The following is a 14,987-nucleotide window of genomic DNA, read 5'->3' as shown; positions in this document are numbered from 1 at the left end:
GCTCAAACAGTTCCTACTGTAAACATTCGGTCAACAACGACTGTGTGCGTGTGTGTTACCTGTACCTTTTCTTGACAGGAGCCCTCCCCCCGACACACACACACACACACATAGACATACAGTGAAAGCAAGCTAAAACAGGTGAAAGTTCATTTAAGGCAACGGTTCGACAATTCAATACCATGGGAATTTGTAAAACAAAATAACAATATGTATGCTACAAAAAAGTGATTCAACTCCAAAGCAAACAATTAATATTATTGGAAACCAATAAATACCTCGTACATACATACATATTTGTGTGAAAGATAAGGAGAGATATCAGGAGGAGCTGATAGTAATCACTTTGTGCAAAGTTTGGACTATGCAGTTTGGTGGATGCAACTGGACCTTATGACGAGTAACAGCGTGAGCGAATCACTTGCTACAGTCCTTTTCACCATAGCGACCATTGCCTCTCTAAGAGAGGGGTAAAACGAGGTAATTAACGTTAAATTAACAAAAGATTATCGAACAAAATATAATTAAAAATGTAGGCGCATCTAAATAGCGAACTTTGCCCCTTAGTGTATGCAATAAGCTGGCAAATACTCATTATTTGAAGCAAATTTAGAATAAACTGTAACTTAGCAATTGTCTAAAATTAATGTTTGGTTTGAGTATATTTTTTTATCCACAGAGTATTCCAAACTTTAAATACTTTAAATGTTTTAAAAAGGAAATTCCTGGACTTCTTGTTGTATACATTTGAGAGCAAAAAAAATAAAACAGATGTCTAATACCTGATTAAGTATTAAAAAAATTAAAACTAATTGTCTCATAATGAAAAATTTGCAAACAAAAAGGCCTTTGGTACTTAACGTTCCAAGAAAATACCATACCATTTCGAGCGCCAAAAAGTATGCAACGACTTGCTGACAAAAATTATCCAGCCCCAAGCCTAAACTTAATACCACAAACAAAAAAAAAACACAAAAAAAAACCGCCCAACCCCAAGCCTTTTTGTTTGTAAGTAACTTCCTCTTACCACCTTCTCAGTTGGCGCTCATTCCATTTCAATAGATATAAAAAAAAAGCTTTTTTATATCGTGTGTGTGTGTGTGTGTGTGTGTGTGTGTGTGTGTGTGTGTGTGTGTGTGTGTGAGTGTGCGACTAACTATGCCGGCGCCGTCGCTGGCTGCTTAAAAGCTAAGGACACGCGTTCAGAATGCTCAGTTCGCAACGTGAAGTCGTTTCGCGCGCGTCGTTGAAACAGAACAGAAACCAAAACAAAAGAGAAAGAAACAAAATAAAGACAACATTCAAAAGTAAAAAGATATATATGTATATAATAATGCCCAATTAACTAAGAACAACACCAACAACAATTAATATTAAACAAAATATATCAAAATATAAAAAAAAAACACACTTAATAAACGGGTGAAAGCCATATGCTACAACAACAATAACAACAAACACTTAACGAAACGTCCCCGGCAACGGTCGTAACAACAACAACAACAACAAAATTAAAATAAAGTTGAACGAGTTCTTGAAAAGACAACAACAACAACAACAGCAAGAAACAAAGTAATGCACAAAAAAACAAACATTTAGCAAATCTTTTTGTTTTAACAATTTTTAAGTTGTTAGTTGGCGAAACAACAACAACAAACATAAAACATAGAATCTACATAGTATATACATATATGTACAAAAACTTGTTATACAATGCAAAATTAGTGAACAAACGAATGACTTAATTAATTTTTTTTTCGGTTTTGTTTTAAACATTTGAGTTTTACGATCGAACGCCAAAAAAAAAAACACACAAAATATTTATGAAAGTGTCACGAGATCTCATCAATATATCCAAGTCGATCTGATATGAAACGATCTGTGATCTGTGGGAACACCGACACAGCGAAAGACCTTCCCATTTCCCTAACGCCCCTTTTTTTTTTGAATATAAGGCGGGGCTCACGAGCAGATCTGGCTCGCCCACGTAATTTTAGTTAGTTTTGCCAACTGGTTGGAACTTGTTTGCAATATATATACAACATCTCTCTTAAATATATGGATAAATGTATTATATACTTGTTGTTGTTGTTTTTGCCAACTTTTTGCCGGCTGCGTTTGCGCGCAACACGTTGGCCATGATTCCCCCTATTCCCCCTATTCATGCCCCTTCACCCACCTCTGTATGTATGATGTATGACTTGAAACGAAACTTTAGATAAAATTACTTGAGTAATCAAAATTAAAAATAGGTTAAACTCTTCTGCATAAAACAAAAAAATATATAAACAAAACCGTGAACTATGCAAATGACACACAGATACATACATACTACACACATACACTTGCAATTGTTTGAATACATTATATTGCATAATGATATCTCGTTGAATCTAGTGGGGCCCAAAGCTATAGTTCAATAGTATCGAGTGACATTCATTACTGAGCCCCACAGAGTGCCGCAGAGAGACAGTAAATAACCATTAAGTGGAAAATGTTTTAACCAATCAATTTTTAGTTTCGAATTAGTCATTATCTAATTCTGTAATCCTGTCTGGAATAGTTTCATCTTCATGGGTCTATCCTTGCAGATGAAGGAGACGTATATTCTGAGTCAGACCAAATGGGATGAAATTTGGTATTTAATGTTTTTACTCTCATAGTTAGGTCAAGTTCTTGAGCTGAACAAAGTCAGATTCTTTAATTTTTGAAAATGAAATCATTTGGAACCATTTAATTGTTCTATTAAGTACTCGAAAAATACGAAATCGAAGTTTATATTATAAGATTTAGACCAAATTCACAATCGATCTATCCAAACGATCATCCTAATGCATTTAATCTCTTTTGGCTATGTGATCTGAGGCTCTTCCAAACACGGCTCAAGTGCAATCTCTTCCAGAAATTAGTTTCAACGTCATCTTAAAAAGGTTCTAGCCTGAAATAAAGCCGAAATTTGAGAGCTTCTTCAGTGTTTGATAAAAAGAAAGCACTTTCTCAAAAATGCATTCCTAATAATCCAACTTTGGGTGTGTTATTAAAGTCTAGAAAGGACTAAAGGGCGGCTCCTCCCTTTTGCTGGGCATCTTCTTCTAAAAACTGAAAGCAAACAATTTCCTAACTGAATTAAATGGTTTATAGACTTTACGTAGTTTTATTTTATATCACATCTGGGTTTTAGTCTTACCAATTTATATGATAAGGTAAGCAGGTTGTCTGTATAGATATTTCAAGAACCACCAAGTTGTCCATCAGCAGACTTTGCTAAGGAATTGCTAAGAATTGCAACAATATCTTCAACGCAAAATATAGGTGGGAGTTCAAACTAAATTTTTGAATCTCAAGCTAAACAGAGGACATAGGGATAGATGTACATATCTATGTACATCTAAGGAATTTCGAATTTATTGGCCACTTAGAAATTCAGATTTTCGACAAAAATGAATCGCTCGTTTGAGTGAGATTTGCAGAGTTATCTATTTATTTTCTCGAATCGGTTGACTTTGAAATAAATTTGAATACTAGATTGTATAGTTAGTCATATATGTAGATGATTTTACCGTATGAGTTTTGTTTTTGTTTTTTTTTTTTTTGTTAGTTTGTTTGTGGTAGACAAAAACCCCGTGACCATGTCAATCATTTTGTAGAATGGGTATTATCAATATCTCATCATGTTTCCCTATCTATCTCTATCTCTCCCATAGAGGGAGAGCCCTATCTACTGCTACTACTAACTATCGGTGGTTCCAGTGTCAAACCGGGGCACCGAAGCAATTGTCGCCGCCGACCGCGACGACGACGACGACGTCGACGACTTTGCTAGCCGAACTCAACTGAACTGAACTGAACAGAACAGAACTGAGCTATTGAGGCAAAGCAAAGCCCCGTTGTGGACAGCTGCTGCTCATCATCATCATTACAGATTATTATTTATAAGCAGGCGAGAAGCCGAAGACCATAAATCAATCAATAACTGGTCAGACCTAGAACGGAATTAGATAGAGCAGAGTAAAGCAAAAAAAGAAAAGAAAAGAAAAGCCAGACCGAAAGCCCAAAGAGCCGGGCAAGTTGCCCGTGTCGAGGAGGGAAATATGTTGGCAACACCGAGGGGCAGTGGCAATGGTGGTTCAGCATCCACAGCAAACACATCCACATCCGCATCCTCGCCGCCAAGTAATGAGAAGCCATTAAATAATGGTTATCTACAAGCGAATGCTCTCGATGAGCTAAACGCCACAGTGGTCTCGCCTCTGATAAGTGGGGGAGCCAGCCAAATGCAATCCCAAGCGCAATCACAGCAACAGCAACCGAATAAACTACCCACCGTGGTCTATCTTAGTCCGGATGGCAGTGCTGTGGGTAGTGCTTTGCAAAGGAACGCCCCTGCCCTTCCACCATCCTCGAATGCCTCATCGTCACAGCGTCCCAGCGATTGGCTAATCAAGGAATCCCAACAGCGTCGTCGCCTGTTAGTCCTGGCCATTGCGTTCACAGTCCTGGGAGCAGCCATTGGGGCATTGGCCATTTATTTTGCCAGCTTGCATCAGCGCTGTCAACTTTATCAGCGCAATCTCGAAACGGAGGCGGATGCAGTTCCAGGTGAGTCCATATCCTGACACAAACTACAGCAAAATGAAAACTGAAAACTGAAAACACTGGAAAACCCAATTTCCTTTCGAAAACAAAAAAAAACACACACACACAAGCAACAGGCAAAACTGTCGTATTGTGAGTGTCCTCCAGGAGCAGGTGCGGTAGCAGAAGCAGGAGCGAGAGCGGTGGGGATTGGGGATGAGTTTTGTAATCTGCGTCTTCAACCCTCCTTTTAAACTTCTTTTTAGCACTGTTTGAAATTCAATTACTGAATATGTCATCAAACAACAAAATGAAACGTACGAACGAACAGCAGAAGGAGCAGGAGCAGGAGCACAACAATAAGAACCGAGCGGAGGACCAAAACGGAGAGCTTCCTCTTGCCGGGTGTGTCTTTTGTGGTCCATTTCATTGGCAGCAATTCGATACAATCGCACAATGGGCCAATTCAGTTCAGTCTAAATTCTAAAGGAACTCACTTTCGATCAAGGAATCACAGTTTTCCCTAGAGATGGCAACGGCCACGAAAATTTATTGGCTCTGAAATGTCCTTGAAAAGAAAATATTGCCCATTTCTTTTTCCAAAATGTTAACATTTGTTTATTACAACAATTTTCGAATCTAAAAATTTAGGAAAATTAAACATTTCGATGCAATTTGGTCCAATAGTGCCCAATTGAGGCCCGAAACATGCTCCATCTCGCTCGCCTCCATCTCTATCTCTCATACAAAGCCAAATGACAGTTTTCATTTTTATCTTTCAATTTATGAACCACTGTTCACACCGTTTTTTTTTTTCATCCTGCATTCATTCACATCTTTCACCCACACACACACACACACATGAGCAGTTAATGGGATTCAAAGCAAACTGAAATATTCAAGAGGTTCTTCTTCTTTTTGATGGCAATTCCCACATATTTTTTTTTTAAAGGATGTCTGCCTGTTCCCTTTTGGTTGGCGGTCCTGAGCATAATTTCCCTCTCATGCTTTCCTCCAAAAACCAATCAATCGGGCGCCAGCACCTCCGTCTATGAATTTTTTAACGGCCGTTCAATCGATCGGCAGCGGCAACATCAACTCCTCGGGAGATGAACCCATCCTTATCCATCAGCCTAATTGAATATGTAACACACCCCCAACCCATACCCAACCCCCGACCCCCACACACCCGCCCACTATGCTCCCCTTTAGCCTTGTGTGTGTCTGTATGTGTGTGTGTGTGTGTGTGTGTGTGTGTGTGTTTATGTATCTTTGCGTTATAAAAACGTGTTTTTAATGTTTTGCGCCAAAATTCATTCATAGATGGTCGAACCATCAAAGCCTATTTGATAACCGGACTCTCTGCCGCTCTCTGGACTCGACACTGTAGACTCGAATCGCATGTATCGTTTGCTTTTTATAACTAGTTAAAAATATATTGATGCCAGATCCTATAAATACATCGTTATTATGCCGTTGGACTTGAACTCTGTCTCCGTCTCCCTCGTCCTCATCCTGGTCCTCGCCCTATCCCTATCTTTCTCTCTCGTTCTTTCGCTGTTAGGGTAGGCACGTCCTTGATTGCTGTATGATTGTCCTGTTGGCCCACCATAATATGCGATATATAATTGAATTGATGAATACCCTTCACTTTTTACAACATAAAAATGGGAGAACATTCAATACACACATATGTATGTATATCGAAAGCTGCCGCTGTTTCTTTATTCCATCACAGTTGAATACCCTTAACATAGGATTCTCAACTCGTTGACCATTTGAATCTATTAGCACCGCAGCAAATGTTATTAGTTGCCTAAGACCAAAGTGGCAATCGTTTTAATTAATAACGAAAGTGAGAGACACAAGGAGACGGGGAGAGAGAGAGAGAGAGAGAGCGCGCGAGAGGTAGTCACGCCCACCCCCTTCTTGTATACAAATATTGACAGCCACAGGGGCAGCTAGGACGACGACATGCAACATGTGTCCAAACAGGAATCGATGAATGGACAAATAGTTGGACGGACGTGGACAGAAGGACGTGTGAGGGGAGAACTGTGTTTGGGTGTTGGCAGAAGGTGGAGGGCAACATTACGTTATTTTAATTCAATAAAGGCTGTGTCCTGATGAACGAGCAGCGAAGGACCCAGCCATTACGTCTTGGCTTGTCCCTTTTCCATACCCTGTACATAGTCATCGCAAGCAAAGGGTATTCTAGGCACCGAAAGTGATTTCAGCAAATTAAGCGACTGTCCAGGATGGAGTTACCAGATCTCTTTTCAGCTGAAATGCCATCGTTATGGAAAACATAACCTAACAAAAGTCCGTATCTTAGCTTCAGAAACATTTTTGGGGGGGGGTATCCCTGAGTCGACTTTGTCTCAATGGCTCCGACGACATTTTCTCTTTTGATTATCTTTCGGGTACGGCTGGAGGAGTAGAGAAAAGAAGAAATCCTTTAATGAAATATTCAAATTCAATTTACTTGAGTGTTTTCTATGTGTGTGAGAGTGTGAGTGTGTGACTTTTTTCTTATATTTTTTTTAAACTGTCTATCCATAAAACTTAACCACTACAACGAAATCGCAGAACCTTGCCTCCCATATCCTTTCGCTCACTCTTTCTATCTTTCGCTCTAATTACAGACGAGAATGGCAGGCGAGGCACAAGACTGGGACCAAGTATGGGAGTGGGAGTGGGAGTGGGAGTGGGAGCGGAAGAGGGTAAGGAACAACCAAAGGGACAGGGACACAGCCAGGACAACATCTGCATGACACAGGAATGCGTGCGAACAGGTGAGTGATGTGCAATGAAGGCGTGCCCAAGAAATTCCTTTATCCCTTACAACACACATCCACACATCCTTCAGTTGACAACAATCCTGATAAAATGGTAATGGCACTAAGTCAATCAAAGAACCAGCAGAGCTCATGTTACGTTTCTGTGTCCTGTCTTCGTAAAATCTATGACGTACATATGTACATATACATACATATGTATGTATTTGTATATGTATATGTAAATGGCTTTGGCTTTCAATTATTTATTTATTTGCAATTAACATACATACATGTACATAGTTTAGGTCCTTCTCCTCCATACATCAATAACATCCCATCCAAGAAGTGAACGTTTAACGACCTTTTTTTTATGGGACCCAAAACATCTGCCTAGCAAAACCCAACTATACATATATGTATATGTACATATCTATATGGTCTGAATTGGACATGGACATTTGTGTGCATTGTGAAATTCTGTGAGTGTCAATGCATTATGCATTATGTTAACCCCATTTCAATTTGTTGGGAATCGAACGAGTTTCTATAGCAAAACATTCCTAATGATGATTAGTTTTAAATGGGTTTGATTTTTGAGGTATCCAGCTGGAGACTATACCAACGTTTATTAATTATTGCCCCATTTTGTAATTTATGGCTTGAAAGTGTTATGAAAATCAATATGTCCTTATCTCACTTACACCAGCCCATGCCAGGTCCATTCCGTCCAGCCCCTTCCCCTTACCCTTCCCCTTCCAGGGGTGACTCCATTCATGGCAAGTGACTATTGTTCCAACTCCATTGACGGGGGAATAAAAGTTTTGCATTCAACCAACTTTAAACGTAAATTATGCCCACATGCCAGCACGGATATCATCCGCAAAAGAGCCGCGAGCTGGGTTGGTGTTGGCATTGGAAGGGGGAGGCTATCATAAAAGTTTTACGCAAATGATTTGTTGGCCAAGTTGGACATGTTGGAGCCGGGCATCGGCTCATGTGTGTGATCGTTTGGGATAAAATATATGACATTAATTAAATGCCATTGGCATGGTTTCCCACAATGAATGAGGCCATAATTCAAAAATGACTTTTCGTTTCGATTCGATTCGATTCGATTCGTTTCGTTGTTGGTTTTTTAGCGGCATCATTACTCTCTGCCATGGACTTGACAGCCGATCCGTGTGAGGATTTCTTTCAATATGCATGTGGCACATGGAACAAAGTGCATCCAATACCCGAGGATCGTAGCTCGATTAGCACGTTCGAAGTGCTGTCTGACCAGCAACAGGTCATCCTAAGGGGTGTCTTGGAGGAGCCCATCGATGAGCGGGACAACGAGGCGACAGTCAAGGCGAAAACATTCTTCAAGAGTTGCATGGATATACGTAAGAAGGATTAGTTTTGCTTTCTAGGATTTGTGTAATTTGCAATGCTTTGTCCCGTGTGCACAGCCCAGATCCGCAGGATCGGAGCTGGACGCCTGAAGGAGGTCCTCAAGCAACTGGGCGGCTGGCCAGTTATCGAACGCCATTGGCAGCCCCCCGCCAATCTTTCTATTGAGAAGCTAATGGGTCAGCTGCGTTTAATCTATAGCGAATCGGTTCTGATTGAACTCTATGTGGGGGCCGATGACAAGAACAGTTCCGTGAACATCCTGCAAATGGATCAGCTGCAATATGCCCTGCCATCGAGGGACTACTATCTAAAGCCGAGTAGTGCGAATGATCGAAAGGCATATCATAAGTATATGACCCAGATCTCCTTGCTGTTGGGTGCTGATCCGGCCACAGCGGCTGACGAATTGGAAAAGGTGGTGCACTTCGAGACACAATTGGTGAATGTCTCACTGGCGGAGGCGGATCGGCATGACACGAGTGCGGTGTATCGGAAAATGGAGCTACCGGAGCTGCAGCGCCTGGTACCCCAGCTAAATTGGACCGAGTATCTTCAGACGGCACTGGGTGAGAGCATTTCGCTGCAGGCGGACGAACCGCTGGTCACTTATGGTCTCCAATATCTCACTGAAATGGGTAAGATTCTTAGGGCGACCGATCCCCAGGTGGTTCACAATTATATGCTATGGCGGCTGGTTATGTCCCTGATGACGCACATGATCGATGAGTATCAGCGGGAGCGAGTCGAGTTCCGTAAAATCCTGCTGGGCATTCAGTCGGAGCGAACACGCTGGTCCAAGTGCGTCGAATGGACCAATAAAAAGCTGGGCGTGGCCGTTGGAGCACTCTTCATTCGCGACAACTTCAATCAGGAGAGCAAAGAGGTTGCCCTGGAGATGATTCACACCATACGGGAGGCGTTCAATGAGCTACTGGCCGAGAATCATTGGATGGACGATGAGACGCGCGCGGTGGCGAAAGAGAAGGCCGATTCGATGAATGAGCGGATCGGATACCCCGAGATCTTAACCAATGCCACGGAATTGGAGGAGGAATATGTCAATGTAAGTACTAGCTTTTCTCTAGGATTCCATAGCCAACTAATTTCGGATTTCAATCAAGCTGACTATTGTGTCGGATAACCTAATGGACAATGTGCTGAGCATACTCCAATGGGAATCGCAGAAGATGCTGCACTTGCTCCGCCAGCCGGTTGACAAGGAGAAATGGACAACCGAGCCAGCTGTGGTGAATGCGTTCTACAATCCCAACAAGAATGACATTGGTAATTACGAATGTGGAGAAACAATCATTATAATTTCTCTCAATCTATCTCTCTCTCCCTCTAGTGTTTCCCGCTGGGATACTTCAGCCTTTGTTTTATAGTCAACACTTTCCCAAATCCCTTAATTATGGCGGCATTGGTGTGGTCATTGGTCATGAGATCACGCATGGATTCGATGACAAGGGACGGCAATTCGACAAGGAGGGCAACATGATGCAATGGTGGAATAATGCCACCATTGAGGCATTTCGTGAGCGGACGCAGTGCGTCATTGACCAGTACTCGCGATACAAGATCAACGAGGTGAATATGTTCATGGATGGACGTATGACCCAGGGTGAAAATATAGCCGACAATGGCGGGCTAAAGCAGGCCTTCAGGGTAAGTCAGCAATCGAATCTAATCTCCGATAGCTCTAATGTATCACCCCCCTCCCAAGGCCTACAAGAAATGGGAGCAACTACACGGGCGGGAACTGCAGCTGCCCGGGCTCAATATGACGCACGATCAGTTGTTCTTTCTCAACTACGCCCAAATCTGGTGCGGTTCTATGCGTCCCGAGGATGCCCTAACCAAAATACGTTCCTCGGTCCATTCCCCTGGCTTCGTCCGTGTCCTGGGACCGCTCTCAAATTCGCGGGACTTTGCGCATGCCTACACCTGCGCCGTGGGGACCACAATGAATCCGGCGGAGAAGTGCAGTGTGTGGTAGAACGGATGGAAGGATGGATGGAATAAGTGGAGGGATATCTAGTGAGGATGTTGGCATAAGTTTATTTTTTTATACACATACATACACATATATATATATTTATATATATATCGCATACTATACTTACTACTACTTATATATACATACATACATATATACTGCATGCAGTAAATGCAGCCATAAAGCGGCATCTATTATCCCCCCTCCCCCCCACATTTTTTTTTTGTTATAGCAATTTTTTATTATAGTACGATAGTTCGAACCTAGTATAGTATACTATACTATATATACATATTACTATGTTTGTATTTACATATATAGAGAGTCATATCAAAGAAATTCACCGATACCCCACCCCCTGCCGCTGTCAGAAAGTTCACAAACAGTTCCCCCTTAAAAAAAAAAAAAACAAAAACGGAATGAAAAGGCCATTCCACTGACCCCGTAATATTCGTAAATAAAGAAAAATCTTATTGAAAACCAAAGCAAACAAATTGAAATATTTGTCTTTAACAAAGGGTTTTTCATTTAAAGCTTTACCTTCATCAACCTGAGTGAAAATCATCGATTAATTGTAAGATCTGCCCTTTTGTGCCCTCGACAACTTAGTTGAAGATCTTAATTCGAAATCTTAGACATGATATTAATCCTAGAGGTAAATTCATTCCCCCTCCTCGATGCCAACTACGTTGTAGAATTTGGCGACTTACGCCGGTATTATCTCCGGAAAAAAGGCGCAGATTTATCCGATAGGTGCGCCACAGAGAAGAAGAAACTTAATCATACCACGCTACTAACAGGGTGCAATGGTACATTGGAGCCGCCAAAATGTATGTAACAGGCAGAAGAAAGGTTCCTCGACCCCATAAATCTATCTGTAATATTTATAATTTTAGCAAAAATGTCTTAAATATATGTCCACCCAAAAGCTGAGTTTTCTTTAATCAAATGCACCTGTGGAAAAAGTGAAATAAACTAAGAAGTCTATTGCGGTTTATCATCTGAATACACTACATATATGTATTCTTGATCAGCATCAATTCAATTCGATACGATCTAGCATGTCATCTGTCGTCTGTACAAATACCTACGTCTAGATCTCGGATACTATTAGATCTAAATATATATAAATTAGGATGTTGGGTCCGTCCACTAGTTCCTGTTGGGGGTTGCCGTTGGTGGGATCCAACTTATGAGTTTATTTAGGTTGATTAGGATGAGATACGATCAAGTATCTAAATCACCGTCCTTGTGGATCAGCAATATATTAGAGATTATACTTTGTTTTACGGCCAAGTGCCAAGTGCCACGTCTTTATTGTTTAAATGGTTATACAAAACTGAATATGTTGAAGGAAATAAGAGAGAACTAAACGTAAGTACATAAATGAGAATATGAATCATGCTATGGGCTCTTGGTCAGACGCTGTGTCAGCGTATTTATGCTTTATTCGTCACATCGAGTTTGCAGCTGCACAGATTCCTCTAAGACTTGGTGCGGGGGCAGTTCGCTAGATTGTTTGTTAACTTATATACTATGTATATTTTTATAGTACATATTTATAAACTTGACCACCGAGTTTCTGCCAACGAAATTTAAACAAAACTGATTATCTCAAAGACTATAACAGCTAGAAACATAAAAGACACAGTTACAAAGCTCAGACTTCGTTTGTTTTGTAAAAAGTTAGCAAGTCAGGTAACTTAAAAGAACCAAGTATTTCCTGCAATTTTTTAACTAATGCAATTACATTTGATACACCAAAATCTGTTATTAGTATCCAGCAAAGTACCAAATTTAAACCAGAGGGCCGGGGATAACTTCGACCGCGTCAAAGTTTGATAACCCTTGCAACTTTCCATTCATCCAGCCATCAAAATGGAAAAACGTTTTTTTCTAAAAAGGCTAAGGAAAGAATGGCCTACAATCTTAGCATAGGAAATAACTAAGATATTGATCAAATTCACTGTTTTCCACCGATCGTTTCTATGGGAGCTATCAAATTTTGCAAAGTCGTTTATATGTGTTATAAACTCTCTAATATTATATTTCACGCCAATAGCTCAGAAAATAACGAAGTATTTGAGAAAAGTCACTGTTCGTGACTTTGGCGTTTGTATGGGAGCTATGTGACATAGTGATCCGATCCGGCTGAATCCGAGATAAACAACCCCTACAAGCCTACATGCAAAATTTCAGCTCTGTAGCTTTAACGGTCTAGGAGGAGTTTGCGTTGATCCAGACGGACGGACGGACGGACGGACGGACGGATCAAGAATATATATACTTTATATGGTCGGAGATGCTTCTATGCGTTGCCCACTTCTGACCAAAATTAATATACCCTTTTTGCAAGGGTATAATAAAATTGGTGTAAAAATAGCCAAGATATGCATAGGAACATTTCATACATTCTTCTGACATCTGAAGTACCTCAAGGTAGTCATCCCGGCCCTCTGCATTTCACACTATTTATTAACGATCTTTGATCAGTGATTATATGCCTCACTTATAAAAAAAATATATTCATTTAGTTGGCTATAAGCTGATCTTAATAATTTTTAATCCCGGTGCCAGTTTAATCTATAAAATCTTAACGCTACCAAATGTAAGGTAATGACTTTTTTTCGTAACTCTCCTCAACTGGTCACTTATTTTCTAAACAATAGCCCTTTAGAACGTCTAAATAGTATAAATGATTTGGGCGTACTAATGAACCATAAGTCAACTTTTAACCCCCATATTTCCGCCACGGTCGCAAAGGCCATGCTTTCGGTCTTATTAAAAGATGGTCAAAAGAATTTGACGATCCTTATACAACTAAAGTTCTTTTTACTTCGCTTGTTCGTCCTAATTTAGAGTATGGATCTTGCATTTGGTCACCTCAATATAAGCCGCCCCAGACTAGACTTGAATCCCTTCAAAAGCAGTTCTTGCTATTTGCTCTTCGTGGCTAAAGCTGGGATCGCAGTATTGACATTGCCTTCGTATTCTAGTAGACTTCTTTTGATAATCCTTCAATCCCTAATTAACCGTTATGCTTGGTGTTTTTTTTATGCACAAGCTCCTAAATGGTGATATTGACTCGCCTGAGGTTAATCCGTCGGTACCACGTAGACGGAGTAGACATCCTATTATACCTTCAAGCCTTAGTCGTTGTTCTGCTAAGTATGCCTTGCATGAACCTTTTTGGGTCCTCTGCTCTGATTACAACCTTCGATTCCCTGTAATCCTATAGTATTATGATTTGTTTGACAGGTTTTTTTTAAGGTGCATTTGTCCAAGCGATTCGTACCGTGTGTTATACAGCTGCACAGTCTTTGGGGTTCGAGGTGGGCAACTATCTGGTGTCCTAGGGGCAACTTGTACGCATTGTCAACGTCCGCTAGTACCATGTAATCCGTTGGCCGGCGGTGGCACTAAAGTGCCCGATCGGAAGAACCGATGCTTACTATGCAGCGAATAAAACAAATTGTTTATTCATTTGGTGATTAGTGCACCGAAGTCGGCGAGGCGACTTAGTTACTTAATTTCCACTGACATTGAAACTACTTGATACAGGGTATATGAAAAGTCAGCACAACGACTTACTTTAATGCATTGATCAAGGGTTTTTTTTTATTACAGAACGGCGTAATATTTTCTATATGTCGATTTTGTATTTAAATAATTATGGCACATATTTGAATATAATTCGAGCATAAAGCAAATTTTTTAGTGATAAACTGTTATCAGATGTTTCATTTATATGTGTATGTATGTTTATACATTAGGGTGGACCCAAAAAATATGAATTTGTTACTATAAATTCGGTTTCCGATGATGAGAAAACTAGAAAATGGGAATTTTGTTATTTAGTCGTTTTTGAAAATCAACATTTTCTATTTGTTTTGTAACTTTACTAATTATTTGTGATCTACACACAAGGCTGTACACGCTGCGTATACTTGTTGTTGACTTTCCGGAATTACATTGCTGCTGCTGCATGCCAAATTTATGAAAAAGTAAGTAATTAATTAAATACTTGCATAAAAATTTAAAAAAAATGCAACAAAAAATTTTTTGTTTCTATTATTCTTCAAACTGACTGAATTTTTAACTTCTTCACTTTGAGAATCTCTTATTCTGTTATGTTTCGACCGATTAAAAATTTATGCATTAATATACTTATTGGAAAGTGCTCTTCGAAATTGGTTAGAAAATTAACAAAAGACAGTCTGAAAAAAGTGCATAGAAACACC

The 14,987-nt window shown here is 40.2% G+C and overlaps 1 protein-coding gene across 1 annotated transcript; it reads left to right on the top strand.

The window, feature by feature from the left end:
* The first annotated feature begins 408 nt into the window (after positions 1-408).
* LOC6653079 (neprilysin-1) lies at positions 409-10,852 on the top strand. The gene is made up of 8 exons (XM_023181348.2): positions 409-480; positions 3,705-4,599; positions 7,221-7,370; positions 8,495-8,740; positions 8,807-9,813; positions 9,872-10,034; positions 10,099-10,415; positions 10,474-10,852. The coding sequence occupies exons 2-8, from the start codon at positions 4,092-4,094 to the stop codon at positions 10,744-10,746; spliced, it is 2,664 nt and encodes an 887-aa protein (XP_023037116.1). The 5' UTR covers positions 409-480; positions 3,705-4,091; the 3' UTR covers positions 10,747-10,852.
* Positions 10,853-14,987: the final 4,135 nt, after the last annotated feature.

This window comes from Drosophila willistoni (genome assembly GCF_018902025.1).
Source record: "Drosophila willistoni isolate 14030-0811.24 chromosome XL unlocalized genomic scaffold, UCI_dwil_1.1 Seg142, whole genome shotgun sequence".
In the NCBI taxonomy this organism is placed as follows: Eukaryota; Metazoa; Arthropoda; class Insecta; order Diptera; family Drosophilidae; genus Drosophila; species Drosophila willistoni.
This window is presented reverse-complemented; position numbering and strand designations above follow the sequence as displayed.

Bases quoted from the DNA above. Each gene is read 5' to 3' on its own strand.
- LOC6653079 (XM_023181348.2), top strand. From the start codon at position 4,092: ATGTTGGCAACACCGAGGGGCAGTGGCAATGGTGGTTCAGCATCCACA. The intron at 4,600-7,220 runs GTGAGTCCATAT...CTCTAATTACAG, and splicing joins GGAGGCGGATGCAGTTCCAG to ACGAGAATGGCAGGCGAGGC. The intron at 7,371-8,494 runs GTGAGTGATGTG...TTGGTTTTTTAG, and splicing joins ACAGGAATGCGTGCGAACAG to CGGCATCATTACTCTCTGCC.